The following is a 15,387-nucleotide window of genomic DNA, read 5'->3' on the forward strand; positions in this document are numbered from 1 at the left end:
AGGAGGGGTGAGGGCGCGGGTCCTGGCGGCGCGGAAAACGCGCCAAGTTTCCCGTGGTGGGGAGAGCGGCGCCGGGGCGCCCCGCGGTCTCCATAGCAACCGGCGGGCGGCGGCAGCGGCCCGTGCCGTGCCAACATGTAGCGGTGAGGAGAGGCGGCTCCGCCGCCGCCACGATCCGCGCCCCTCGGGCCCTGGGCCCGCTCCCGGGGGCCGGGCCCGGCCCGGCCCGGCCCGGCCCGGCCCGCCGCGCCGTCCCCGCCGGCGGGCGAGCGGCCTCCCGGGCGGGCGGGACCGCGAGGGCGGGCGACGCGGGGCAGTGGGCCGGGCGGGAGGCGCGGACGGTGCCGCCGCGGCGGGCGGGCGGGCGGGGGGGCAGCCGCCGGGGAGGGCAGGCGGCTGTCAGAGGCCGGGGCGGGGGGCTCCGGGCCGGGGGCTCCGGGGCCGCGCTCTGCTCCAGCGCCGTTGCTGTTTCCCGTACTAAAAGTAAATGGCGACTCGTGTGTGTGTGTGTGTGTGTGTGTGTGTGTGTGCGTGTGCGTGTGCGTGTGCGCGCGCGCCAGGTGTGAGAAGCGAGCGCAGCTTCCCGGCCGGGCTGGCCGCTTCCCCCGTTCACCTGCTCGCCAGGAAAGATGCCCGGGGTCTTGCCGAGTGACAGCACCGGGCCTGCGAGAGGGAGCCCCTCGAAGAAGAACAGGCTGTCGCTGAAGCTCTTCCAAAAGAAGGAAGCGAAAAGAGCGCTGGATTTTACAGAGTCCCAGGAAAATGAACAAAAGAGTTCCGAATTCAGAGGCTCTGAGATGTATGTAAGGGTTTCGCTCTGAATAAGCGTTTCTGGCAATATTGTGAAAGTAGTCCGGTAGCTCAACGAGTCTGATGTAATGGATAAGCAACGCTGCTCCATCCACACATTTAAGTTGTATATTCTTGCATAAGTATGCGCTTCAACGTGTACTGAATAAACCCTTAAGCCACGTTAATCAAACTGAACTATTCACTATAACGATTTCTAGAACTGTTCATATTTAAGAAAACAAGTTTGGTGCACTGTGGATGTTTAGCTGGCATGAACTTTTTAATAATTGGAAGAAGTTACCTTATTCGAAGTTGATAAAAGGTAGTTATTCTGGTGCTGAATTAGTTAAAGTATATTAAAATGTGTGTTTTTGCAAAATGAGTTTGAATGAAAAAATTTTGCATTTCAAAGTTTATTTCTGCTGCAAGGAAAATAATTGATTATGCTGCTTACTGTTGTTCATTAGGGTGTTTCAAGCCTTGAACAAATCTGTCAACTCATTTCATTGCAGCTAGTGAGGAAATTGAAATGGGTAAAAGAAAAGTTGCTTAATCATGGTCAATTACAAATGTGTTGGAGACTTTAAAATGTGGCTCTGTTGTGTCAGTATGGTGCATTATCACTGCGTATGATGTGCCAGGTTCATCGGTTCCAGGTTATTGTGATTTTTTGGGGTTTTTTTGGGTGGGGGTTTTTTTGGCTGGTTTTTATCCTTTTGGTTTGCTTCCAGAAATTAAGTGATTTGAATCTGGAGTAGATTCTGGGGTAGTACAAAATATGTGCTAGACACATTTTTCTTAGCACTGCCTTAGGAATGAACACAGAACATACAGAAGTATCTTAAAGGGAACTTTTTTGTTCCTTAAGTCAGCCTCCTGATATTTTTTGAAAATTATGTACTGGAACTAACAGCAGATTTGCCTGCTTCTTGTAAACCTGTCTATTTTTGTGTAGGTTGCTGAAGAGAAGTGTTACATTTGAGCAGGCTGTGTTTGAGTGCCCAGCATAGCCGTACGGATGCTCTCAGAAACACTTTTACATGGTTTTAATTCTGTAAGCTAGCTCTGAGATGGTAGGTGGCCAGGAGAGAGATGTGCATGCATACCAGAAGGAGTAATTTTCAAAAATTGTCTCTTATGCACTCTTTTCTCTATTTAATAGTGATCAGGTTGTTCCTGCAGCACAGCCTCCCTCGCTCGTTAGCTGTGAGAAAAAAGACAACATGTTGCCTTTTGTGGGCTTGAACAATCTGGGTAACACTTGTTACCTTAACAGTGTACTTCAGGTAAGAGCATGTTCAGGGGGGCCTCAAAAAGATGATTTTTCTTTTGGTTAAGCACAAGTGGATGAGATTCGTAGTTTGATATTACATAGATGTCTGGATGTAGTATGAAGGAAGTTCAATTGCGGGGGGGGAAGATGATGCTGCAGGAAATGTGTGCACCTGAGGTTGCCTCGATTGGATAATTTTTCAGTTGACATACTCTGGGCACCTCCCTGCTATGAATAATCCTGCATCTTCACGTGCTGTGCAGCAGCCTTGAGAGGCGCAAAGCTAGTTTGATCATAAATGTGGGTATGTACGTTCCATAACTTCCTACTTTACCAATTATTCTCTTGTTTTGAACTGTTGCTTTCAGGTATTATATTTTTGCCCTGGTTTTAAAACTGGAGTAAAACATTTATATAATATAATTTCAAAGAAGAAAGAATCTTTGAAGGATGAAGGAGAGCAAAAAGCAGAAAAGGTAGCGTACCTCACGACACGTTCCTGTACTTGTAATTGTATGAGTGAGGCTGCATGCCAGGAGTGTAGTAAGAATTTAGCTGTGATTTCTTCTGTTTGTAAGAAGTTTTGCAGTATTGTTTTCTACAGTGCTATTTCAGGTGAAGATACATTTGACTTGTTTTGAACTTGTGTTCAAGCTTGAGTGTTCAGAGTGTCTGTAAACTTGTAAGCACGAGTTTAGCAGAAGAAGTGCGAGACTATATCTCACTATGCTTCTGACATTAAGATAATTATGATACAGTACTTTGAGCGGATGGAAATTGGAGTTTGGGCAAAGATGGTTTGCGTTTTTAAAATACCAGCTAATCTGGTTTTATATTTGTTTTCTACTGCCGAGAGCAATGTGTTCTCTGAAACTCGCCTAATTCCCGTAGCAGACAAAAAAGTCTGTCAAATGTCTGTTAGAAAACTAAGTGAGGGCAGGAGAGAAAAAGTTTTAACTTGTTGTCATGTACAAAACTGCAAGTATTTTTATTCTTTTTATATTGTTATTGCAGGGAAATTGTAAAGAAGATCCGCTGGCAAGTTACGAACTAATCTGCAGTTTGCACTCGTTGATTCTTTCAGTTGAGCAGCTTCAAGCCAGCTTTCTCTTAAACCCAGAAAAATACACAGATGAACTTGCTACTCAGCCACGAAGGCTACTAAATACCCTTAGGTACAAAATGTCTTAAACGCGTTGTCAGAATTTTCACCTGAAGTTTTGAGGTCATTGTACAGTACAGCATTAGAGACTTGCGGGAGGTGGATGGTCTTAAATTTGGGTCTTAAATAGGAAGTAAGTTTTTCTGTGTTTGTTACCCCTATGATATTGTAAAATTGAAAGTAAATTTTCATTTTGTAAGAATATAATTTAAATCCAGCAGCAGATGTAAAACAGTACTTAGCCCTAAGTATGTAAGTGTTCTCATTGACTTGAGAAGGGATCACTACTGGGTTGCAGTTGAATGTATGTTTAAAAGCATAAGGCTGTAGCTACCGTCCCACTGCTATCGGTGACAGAGAGGACTTTTCTCTAGGCCTGGAGAGAATCCTCCCCTGCTTTTATATCTAAACTCCCTAATTTAAATCTCAAATCATGTTAGCCAATTAGCAAAGAATAACCAGCCTTCATTGCTTTGCTCATTTACTTTTAATAGAGAGCTCAACCCTATGTATGAAGGCTACCTGCAGCATGATGCCCAGGAGGTTCTGCAGTGTATCCTGGGTAACATTCAAGAAACATGTCAGCTTCTGAAGAAGGAAGAATTGAACAAACTGCCCATGGAAGAGCCTACAGCTAAACTAGAGGAAAAACTTAATCAAAACAATGAGAGCAATGGCACTAGCAACCATGCTGAGGAGGAGGAGGATGTACCAAGTAGTCATGTTGGAGAGATAGCTGAAGACAAGCTACTCAAAGGAAATGGGAAAAGAAAAAGTGATGCTGAGGGTGGCAATGCAAAGAAAAAATCCAAAGTATCAAAAGAGCAAATTGCAGCAGAAGAAAATCAAAGACAAACCAGGTCAAAGAGAAAAGCAACAGGAGAAAAGCTAGAAAATCAAACTGATGCCATTGCCAAGTGTTCCAGTGAAAATGAGAGTGCAAAGCCAACGCAGAAGAAGTCACGGCTTAGATTAAACTGGTTAAAATCTTCATGCAAACAACCTAGTATTCTGTCTAAATTTTATAGTTTAGGAAAGTTAACTACACACTTGGGATCTAAAGACCCAGGGAAAGAATATGAAGACTGTGAGCTTGAAGAGTCGTCTGTGAAGTGCGAAAATGGTAACAATATTAAAGAAGAATATCACGAACCAGTGTCTCCTGTGGAAAGCCATAATGAAAAAGGAACTGAAAAAGAACCAAAAAAGGAAGGTTGGTGAACAAGTTTAATGGGCTTAAAATGAGTATGATTAAGAAATTACTATGCGTGGAAAGTCAGCCTTCAGACTGCATAGTCAGCAGATCTCTCTAAATAGAAAATTACATTTTCAGGAATTGAAAAAAAAATTTTATGAAAGAGAATTTATTTTTATACGTGTTTGTGTGTTGTTTTTTTTTTAACTTGACCTGTTTAGCTTAGATCTTAAGACATACTTCTCTAACATTATGTAATTATTGTACAATTTTTAAAAAGTCAGAATATTACCAGGTTTCTATTATCACCAGTAGTGGCTAAAACTGGCCAACAAGTTCAGACAGTATTGGAGGAGAGGATTGAGAATAAATAGAGACCAGGCAAAAATACAAGTGTGATGTTCCCTGAGAAGACCAAAAGTCCATACTAAGAAGGCAATGCGTTGATGACAAATTTTCCAGAATGTGACAGCATCACACTTCAAGTATAAAATAAGAACCTAAACTTAAAACAGAAATTAAAGTTTGAGGGCCAGGAGAAGGAGGCTCCCTGTTCAGTAACCAGTAGATGATACTGTGAAAATGGCATGTGGTAAGCAGCCTTTTTTTTTTTTTTTTTTTTTTTAAAATACCTATCTGGAATCCCTAGAAGGCCATGGCTGTAACACAGTGATATTGGAAGAAGTATAGCCAGGTTCTGAAGTGTCTTTTGAATAAAATGCATTTTGATAAATGATCTGGCATGTACTTTCTCTAGGTACAGAGCTGGCTGTTTTTGAACTAGTGGAGAAACTGTTCCAGGGCCAGTTAGTACTGAGAACAAGATGCTTGGAGTGCGAGTGCTTTACTGAGAGAAGAGAAGATTTTCAGGACATCAGCGTTCCAGTGCAAGAAGATGAACTTTCTAAAACTGAAGAGAGTTCTGAAAGTAAGTAATTACTGAAAAGGCTGGTGGATGTTTCTGCTTCAGCCAAGCTGTTGAGGGAGGACAGTGCCATAGTTATCAAGGAATGCTGTTCCTGTTTGTGCCAGTTAAAATTAGAGGCTGTTCTGGTATCTCTTGTCCTGATTAACTTCAGACTTTGGAAACACAGCGCTGATAATGTAGGCAGATGTAGACAGTATTAAAATTGTTTCAGGTCTTAACACATAACACAGACTGTTTACAGTCCTTCACTTACGTACATGTTTTCCTGCTTATAAATACGTATTTTCTTTGATTTGGGTCTTTCGTTTCTTCCCAGATAAGAAATTATTATTCTTTTTCTTCGTTTTATAAGAAATATCTGCATTTTTTTCTCAAAAATAAAATAAATGGGAAACCGTATTTTTGTTAATTTAATTAAAAAATTGTCTTTTCAGTATTTTAGACTGTCGTTGCCTTAATAGCATTTGTTTTGTATTTGTAAATGTTAGTCCTCTGGTGTCTTTTACAAATTTTGGTGATCTCTATTTAGTTTTTAGCTATTTTCAAAAGTAAGCATGGCAACAATATATTTTGAAATTCAGAATTTTAAATTAATTTTAGTTCGCATGGACTTAATTTGGAGCAGCTTTTACTGTTTTTGCCCCCCGTTTTTGCTGAAGAACTTCAGAGTTAAGTGTGTGTATGGTGGTGTTCTTGCATAAAACACTACCGACGGTGTAGGTAATCTTGTCATTAGCAGTGTGAAGCTGTTGGGGAAGGCAAAATGTAAAAAGTGAAAGGGAACTTTCTGATTATTTTGGAAGTTTGCCTTAATGAGTGAAATTCTGGTCGGGAATACATGCACCCAATTTCCAGACATGGCAGCAGAATTAGTACATGTGATCTGAAGACGAGCTTTGGTGAAAACCGTAGGTTTTAAGTAATAATATCCATTAAGTGATATTTTCATCACTTCCTGAAATGACTCAAAGGTGTGAATACATTTTCATAAGTATTGACTGTTCTTTACAGTGTTGATAGTAGTTTTTGAACAGGTCTTGACATATCTTCGTTTGTTGTTATTCTGGTGGGATGCATTGGAAATGTAAATAATGGAATATCTGTGAATGTAATGATTCTCTCTTACAGTTTCTCCAGAGCCAAAAACAGAAATGAAGACTCTTAAATGGGCAATTTCACAGTTTGCGTCAGTGGAAAGGATTGTGGGAGAGGATAAATATTTCTGCGAAAACTGCCATCATTACACAGAAGCAGAACGCAGCCTTTTATTCGATAAAATGCCTGAAGTTATAACAATTCATTTGAAGTGCTTTGCTGCTAGTGGCTTAGAGTGAGTATGCAGATTGACTATATTCTGAAACGGTGTGCTGTTGGAAGGAAAATCCTAGGAGAAGAGATGAAAATGTTTTGTAACTTTTCCAAGAGCAAAAGCAGATTTCTAGACTGAAATTAACTTAAATCAGTGGGACATAGCCCCTAATTTCATAAAGGCTTTCTATTGTTACAAGTAGTGGCAGAGGTTACCTCCAGGAAAATACACATTCAGGAGACTTCTTAACAGAAATTGTTGTAGCTGTATTTGTGCAACAGCCTGATGTCCTGATGTTTCTTAAAGCTTTGTTTACTTGTCTGCATGAGATTAGAGGCAGGTTTTAAGTACTTCAGCAGAACAAGTAATGAGAACAAAACTGCATTTTATGGTTGCAGTTAGTATACTTTGGTCTCTAATGGAATATGACTACTAAAATTTGTGGGGAAAAATCAGGAGATAAACATTTTAAAGAGGTAACACACAGTACAGAAAAATTGATCAATTCCTTTAAAAATACAGTAATATCAATGTCATTGACGTTCAACTGATGAGCAATCAGTTTAATGTTATGTACTGTAGAGATCCTTATTTTTTGAGAGAGATTATTCTTTTGAGAGTGTTCTTTACCCCTTTTCTTACTTAGGAATGTAGAGATTTCCTTTGGGATGGGAGGGGAAAAAAAAACAACCCACCCGTCCCTACAGTACTGTACACAAATGCAACCAAGCCATGGCACTTCATGCACAGCGTTTTGCAGTAAACTCTTTTTTTCTCCACTGAGATTCAAATAATGTAAAACGACAGAAGGCTTCATCAGGAAAAAACTTCCTTTAAACTATAGAATACTATCCCAGATCCTTTAAAAAATTGTTACATCATTAATTGTGGTTTTGAGAGTGACTGTACAATTTTAGTAACATCTTCGGACTTGGCCTGTATCTTCAACTTTTCCTGGTATTCACTAAAACATAACTGTTGCTATCTGCATTGATTTTGCCAGATGCAGCCAAAGAAGATAAGCTTGTGTTGGTCTCAGCATCCCCCTAGTTGGCATCTGTTCCAGAGAGCCAAGCACCCTTCTCTGCTGCAGCCTGTGTTTTATAACCTGGTGGCTAGGCGTAGTTCTGAGACTTAACACTGAGCTGCTCTGTGATGTACAGTAAGTTATTTAGGCACAAATTAGTCTGGCCTTTTATCCACCCGAATCCCTGTGGTTTGCATTTGGTTGGCTTTAGACCTTCAGAGCCACCTTGCCAGCAGGAAGTCTGATACATGAAGTCTTCCATGGAATTTAGTTTATGATATTTGCATCACCAAGACTTTAGAACTTTGTAGCATATAGGACCTTTGGCAGTATACGGATACCGCATATAAGTTCACAGATGATTTGTCAGAGGATGCTCTATAAGCAAGTGCTGATAACTGTGGTCAATATAAATAAGATCTGTAAAGTAACTAGCGTCAAGGACTATATTAAGATACTTTTACAGGTAGTTTGCCAAGATTGTTAAAACTAGAATTATCGCTCTGCCTGGTTTTAGTATTTGTTTTTAGGAGTATCTAGGTTTCTGACAAAGTAGAAAGGAAACTTCCTCTGTCTCTGTAATGTCTGCTGACTTCTCTTCATACAAGTCTAAGACCATAACATAAAAAATTGTCTTTTCATTGTTCTACGTAATATTGCACTGTCACAAGGCAGAGAAAAAGTTGCACACTTCTTAAAAATGGTAATGCTATTGTCAAGTAGTCCTTGATGCGAGATGGTGTCCTAGTATGATTATAGGCTCTTTAAAAAAATACAACCCGAGATGTCCACCCGAAAGGAAACTTGAGTATTATCTTCAGTTTGCTTCCACATTTGCTACTTTTTTGTTTCTGTGAGGAAGTACTTGCAGCTTGAAGCTTAACCAGCCGTCTCCTCAATCACTTACCTCTTCTTCTGTCCTGGCAATCTTCAGGTCCTTGCTCCAAAATACTCAGACCTATATCCGGGTCAGACTGAATCCAGTCTCTTGTGGTGTTCCTCAAGGGTCCTCTGAATCATGCTATACATTTTCTGCCAAGTGCTAGCAGCCAGAGATTAAGGAAGCAAGAGTGGAAAAATTCAGATGCAGAACCGGAGTCAGTGATGAAGCTGAAACTGCTTAGGAGATTGTTTCCCAGTTTTTGGCCTGGCTGCTTTATCTCGGACAAACCCATGTCATTTCTGAACATCCTGATTTGGAGTAATAAAGCACAGCTGCAAATCAATGGGGAAGAGCGAGGCTAAGTAAACCAAAGCACTGGCTTACTCCGTAGTATCCAGAGTCACTCTTGCAGTGATTTTTGAACAATGAGCTTTGATGGAGCTTCCCCCAATTGACTTAAGTAAGCTTTGTAATATTTGTTGTAAAATATACCACTGTCTTCATAAATCAGACTGCAATGGTCTGCCCTAAAAGTAATGACAGACTGTTTTGCTGGCCTTGAGATTTTTAAACTAAGAATCTTCATACAGTTTCTCAGAGCTCCAATAAAAGTTCTGAAATCTTGTCTGCTTTTCAGTTGTGCTCTACTGAGTTTTCTGCTGAGTTTTATGTAAATGAAGAGGAATGAAGCAGAGGGGAACAGTAATGTACATATTTGCAGTTGGTAGGGATTTCCTTCATCTTTTCTAGCTGCTGGCTTGCAAAGTGGTTTTTGTTGGTTTTGGTTTTGATTTTTAAATAAAGTAGCCAGTGTGAAAATCTGCTTGCCTGGGGATGAGTAACTCTCTTTGGCAAGTGTGTGTGCTAGGCCATGTGTGCTCAGACTGGGAAGCTGTTAAGATGAAATGTGTAACTAACTGGTAACATCTAATTAAGCATTTCCCCTATATAAATTTAACAATTGGTGAGAATATTAGATTTTTGTCTTGTGAAATGGTATCAGGTAAGAGCAGGTGGGTTTATTAATTATTTTTTTTAAAAAGGTTTACTTTAGGTTTTGTTACAGTCACATTTGCAAATTAGTGAAAACAGTGCTTATGTAATTGTAAGTCTTTATTTGGACTATTACGTGTTAAAAGCGTCACAGTAAAATAACTGAAGTCTTTAAGGGTCTATAATAACTTGAGGTATTAATTCAGTACAGTACAGTGGGTGAAGTTCCACTAATTTGTGGCCTCAAAAGATATAGTTGCAGAAATCAAGTTTGTTGTGTATGAACTGCTGTGCATCAGTCAGAGGAGGCAGAGTACTTGGCATGCAATTTTTCTGTCTTCAGATTCTTATTAAGAAGAACAAAAAGCTAATAGGAAAAGATTTCCTCTCTTATTTCCTCCTCTCCAAATCTTTCTGATGCTGGATCTCATTCAGAAGAAAGGTAGAGCCTGTTTTTTAATGTTTTATGTTAATATGATTGTCACAGTGTGCTTGAGTGGAACTGGATTTCTGATCTAGAGTATCAGCAAGCAGTTTCTCTGTTTCTTGACTCTCTTCTGAATATCTCTATTTCTGGCTACCAATAATAGGGATTTTCAGAAGATTTAAGTTTTATCACTTCTGATTATATGCTCTTTTGTGTTTCTTTTGGTGGAGTCAAACGTTTATGGTAAGCCTAGGCCTAGATTTCAATTAATTACACTTGAGTGACTGAGGACATCTGTGTGTGTGTAAATGTATTTATGTTTATAAGGCTTTATGGCTGTGAACATTAGCGGAATGTTTAGAAGCACAGCAGAATCAAAACTAAACCCAGTAAAACTAAAGTAATATTCTGTTACTGCAGTTATGCTTATACTGCTATGCCACATTTACAGTTTCCTTGGATTAAAGATAGTTATTCTTTCTTATGATAAAATGCAAGTTGAATAATAGTAGTTAGGTCTTTGGAACCTAAGTTTTATAGGGTTTGTCTATATTCCCCTATATCTTTCCCTACAACACCCTAACAGTTGAGCAAGACTGCATCATCGCTGAAATCTATTAGGACACCGTAACATATCGTTAAATAAAGGGGTTAATTAAACTGGGCTGATGCAATATGTAAACCATGTAAGATCAGAATCATTCAAGGATGCTAATACACAGCGATGTAAAAGTCCCTACGCTTATTTTCTTTTCAAACTGTTTAGAAGATCCTTACTGTAATGAAAGGACTTTTCTCATTGTAAATCTGTGCACTGTGAATGAAATGCTAAATATTTATGGAATACTAGGTGCTTTTCCAAAGTAAATCATCTAGATAGTTGTTTTAAAAAAAATGAAAAACATAGGACTGTTAATGAAGAAACCCTAGTAATAAGAAAGTGATAACCATTGTGTACCACTGTCAGCACACTACAGTGCACTAAGATGATCTGAGAAAAATTATTTACTCTAGCAAGAACTCAGTTTTTCTAAGTGACATTAAAGCTACTTGAAAGTAAAATAGATTTGTATTCCTTTATTTAGTAAATGACTCTTGCAAAGGTTTGAGGGGGAAAAAAAAACCCAACCCAACCTGGCTTACTTCAGCCTTGGATGTTGAAGAGTTTGGTTTTTTTCAGTCTGGAAAGCAGGCTGGTGGCTGGGAAGAAGTGCAGGTATATTCATGCATAGAAGGACAAGTGATAACTGAATAATTAGGATAACTCCTTTTATCGTCACTATTTAAAACTTAACTTTAGCCAACACTTCAGAAAAAGAGAGTTTCTTAAATAGGTAAAATACAGAGTTACTAGGCGGCAAGATTTAACATTATACATACTCATAAAAAAAGTCTATACAGAACAGGGGTGGCCTAGGACAGATGCTCATGATAAGCCAGTCGAAAAGTGAGCAACTTCTCATGTTCAGTTCGGTCGTGTCTTTTTAATAGCAGGAAAAGAATATAGACACAATATATGGGGCACTTAAAGCAGTGTTTATTGTGAGCCCTTGTGGCAAGACGTCTAACTTCATTTTTCTTCTAAAGGTTTGATTGCTATGGTGGACTATCCAAGATAAACACTCCCTTACTGACACCTCTCAAACTGTCACTGGAAGAATGGAGCACAAAGCCGACCAACGACACCTACGGATTATTTGCAGTGGTAATGCACAGCGGCATTACGATTAGCAGTGGACACTACACAGCTTCTGTCAAAATTACAGATCTTAATAGCCTAGAGTTAGACAAGGGAAACTTCATCACTGACCAAATGTACGAAATGATTAAACCAGAACCACTGAATGAGGAGGAGGCAAGAACTGTTGCTGAAGACTACGACGACGGTGAAGTCTCTTTTAGAGTCAATGGAAACGCACAGCCGGGTAAAGTTCTGAACAAAAAGAACATGGAAGCTGTTGGACTTCTTGGGGGGCAGAAGAGCAGGTCTGACTGTGACCTGTACAACAACAAACCAGCTAACACCGAGAAGTTTCTTAACATAGTTACTGAAAACAGAAATCCTGAGTCTAGCAGCACTAACGGAAGCGCGGAGTGCAGCACAGAACACAGTGAGCAAAATGGTGTTGCTTCCAGTGAACTAGAAAACAAAGCTCTGTATGTACTGCAGAGCCTGAAAGAGTATGAAGGGAAGTGGTTGCTTTTTGATGATTCCGAAGTGAAGGTTACGGAAGAAAAGGACTTTCTGAATTCTCTTTCTCCGACATCGTCATCTACATCAACTCCTTACCTACTGTTTTATAAGAAGATTGTAGAGTGATTCTGTATTTTGACTGTAAATATTAGGGATTTGCATACACCTCTTGGTCTGATTTGCATCAAAACTACCTGGAAGAAACAGCTGTTTGTTTTTGAAGGTACTGGATCATAATGTTTCTGGTCTTTTTCGTTTGGTGTAAGTGGCTCAACTTGAATTAACAAACCATGACATAGAACTTAACTCACATGATAACGACTTTTATGCTGGAGAATAGCGATATTACCTTTTAGAAACACCAATTTGTATAGTTCCTAAATGATGCCTACAGTACACGGTAGTGGTTTTAACACAACTCTAGGTCTCAGACATGCCTATTGTATTATTAGCTTTTTTTTTTTAATAAAAGTTATTTGTATTCATATTCTGGAGTAAATGTATATTAACTAGCAAGTTTCATCAGAAGTTGTGTATTTTTGTAACTTGGGAAGTAATACTTCATATTTAGTCTTTGGGTAATCGACATGGTTTATTCTCCTTATCCAGTTCTCTACTGCTTGGTGCAACTCGAAGCACAAGAAAAGGGTCTTGTAACCTTGTTTAGTGTGTCGGAAGGAACTGAACTTAAGAGAAGTATTTGAATAGTTGAATTTGCATCTTGTTGCATAGGTGTTAAGTGGGCAAAGTGTAAATAGGTGTGATTAATACTTCAAAACAGGGGGAGTGTGTAGTGTAATTAAAATAATTTTGTACTTTTAAGAGTAAAGCCCTCTAATATGCATATCTGGGTGGATCTGGAACTTAGTGGTGATCTTATAACAGTTAATTTGTACTTGGAGCTCACTGAAATGTGGGAAAACGAAAGCATTTGGCTTTGCTTTGTTAAGAATGTATATATGAAATAAAAACTTTTATGATATGCATCTGAAATGATGAGATCAGACTTTTGTGTTTGGAGAGGGAAAGTGAAAGTGGTTGGGCACTGCTACCAGAAGATTGGGAAACTATCCATCTTAGAGAAATGGAAGATTTAAAGTGCTTTAAAAGGTAACCGTCTCTGCTCTTTAACTATTTCTTGTACAGCGTATCCTAATTTGAAGGCACTTGATGACTAGAGGTTCGGGTCGCAGGCAAGGGGAAAGGGAAACAGACTATTGTAAAAACAAGTCAAATGTTTGGCACTAAATACTAGGAATTAAAATCCCAAATCATCTCTTAGATGTTAAAATGTTAAGGTGAATCCTATAAACTGAAGACAATTGAAATCTTCTTAAATATATGACACAAAATAGGATGAGTGTTTACTTCTGCTGTCGCAGGATCGATGGAATGACATGAAATGCTTCTGCGGAGAGAGACAAAGATACACAAGATGTGAGTACGCCCTAGTTTTCTGGATATATTTAAACTTTTTCAAATACAAATTAATTTAAAGGAAAAGCCCTAGAAAACTACCTAGTTTGTTCTGCAATGCTCTAGCTTTTTTACAATCTTTCATTATAATGTAGCATGAACACTGAGGTAACTAATGAAAAATATATTTAGTGTATTTTCCATGTTAGAGTGGACCTCTGATTTTTCGAGTATATCCTAGATGATGATGTATTGCTAAAATATGTTTCAGTCTAGAAAGCTGCTGACAATAGAAAACAGTGTAAGAAAGGCTGGACTAGAGTTGCTTACAACTCATGCTGAGTAGATGTCTGTACAGATGTCTTCTACAGAGGAGAAAAATCTGGAATTACAAATTCACTAAGACCTTTCCCTTTTCCAAAGCATTGTCACCATAATAAATAATTCCATAGTCTAAACCAAGAAATAAGCTACATTAAAAAAAAAATCACCAAAAAATAACTGTAGTCTTACCTTGGAAGGGTAGCCAAATCACATTACAGAATGCTCTTTTTTACTGCCTGCAGTATGGGATTTGCTGAGTTTCAGCCTGAAAATGAAAGTTTATTTTTCCACACTTGTACCAGGACTTGACTTAGCTTTTTCATTCAACTGCAGGAAGAGGAAATGTTCCAGGGAAAAAAATTACCCTTCTATCTAACAAAGTACTGGCTGCAGTGTAATGGGAGGAAGACCCAGCTGTCTTCCATCACACTATACACCTTGAGAGAAACGTCCGTTGTAGGCAGCTGAACAGAAAACACCATCAGCTGGAACACGCTGAGTGAAAAACACTCCTCTGGCACATGGATTGAGGGTATAGGGTGGGGTTTTTTGAGATTTACTCAAGTAAAGGACTTGCCACCCTTCCTGAGTAACTTGCCACAGTAACTAATGTCCTGGACTGCACACAGGGCCTGTAGTTTGCTGCAAGGGAGGACACAACGTGGCTGCCCGCTCTTGGCTTTCCATCGCGTTACACTCGAGTTTTACACAACTGCTGAGCTACAGGTACGGAGAAGCCAGTCAGATTTACACTGACATGGAGCTATCCCGTAAAATCAAAGGCTATTTATGCAAGATTTGGATTAAAATAGCTGCTTTTCTAGCTGAAGAAACAATGTATAAGGACTACTGTAAATTAAGGTTTCATTCTCTTATGGCTTGTTTCCCCTTTTCACTTTGTAAAAGCCTCTTCATATAAATCCTTCCTTAATATTTTCCGTTATGAGAGTCCATGACTCCCACACAGCTTCCAAAGCCTTGTCAGCACCCCTGGGCTTTGCAATAGGCTTTTGAAATGTCTCAGAAGAAAGAAAAGAAAAAAAAAAGTAGTTTTTCTTCATGCAAGAAGTTCCATGCAGGCTTTCCTGTGGTATAACCCGTAACACAGAACTAGTCCGGGATTACTTATGTTCAAGGGGAACGGTCAGCAACCGGCACGCTGAGAAGAGCACTGCACTCACGCTACTGAAACGCGCCACCGCCACGAAGCCGTTGGAACAAAAGAGCACGGGAGGAGCGAAAATCGGCAGCACCGCTCTCCCATCCCCGGCACAGGCCTCGGCCGCAGCCAGCGTGCCCTGCGCGCCGCGCCCTGCGCCGTCCCGCCGGGGCCCGTCCTGCCGGGGCGGGCCGCGCACCTACGGCCCGTGGTGGCTCCGAGCCGCGGTCGGTGTCTTTCCAGCCCTGCTCAGCAGTGAGAGAAGCACCGTCCTGCTGCCGGCACGCCGACAGGCAGCCACCAAT

General features: G+C 40.0%; 1 protein-coding gene across 1 annotated transcript; it reads left to right on the forward strand.

The window, feature by feature from the left end:
* Positions 1–629: 629 nt before the first annotated feature.
* USP1 (ubiquitin specific peptidase 1) lies at positions 630–12,309 on the forward strand (the record flags this gene model as incomplete). Its single annotated transcript, XM_082003011.1, has 8 exons — positions 630–799; positions 1,955–2,078; positions 2,434–2,541; positions 3,080–3,240; positions 3,722–4,440; positions 5,180–5,350; positions 6,479–6,680; positions 11,577–12,309. 8 exons carry the CDS (start codon positions 630–632, stop codon positions 12,307–12,309), a joined length of 2,388 nt encoding a protein of 795 aa, XP_081859137.1.
* Between the last annotated feature and the right edge of the window lie 3,078 nt (positions 12,310–15,387).

This window comes from Phaethon aethereus, assembly GCF_964289735.1.
Source record: "Phaethon aethereus genome assembly, chromosome: 8".
In the NCBI taxonomy this organism is placed as follows: Eukaryota; Metazoa; Chordata; class Aves; order Phaethontiformes; family Phaethontidae; genus Phaethon; species Phaethon aethereus.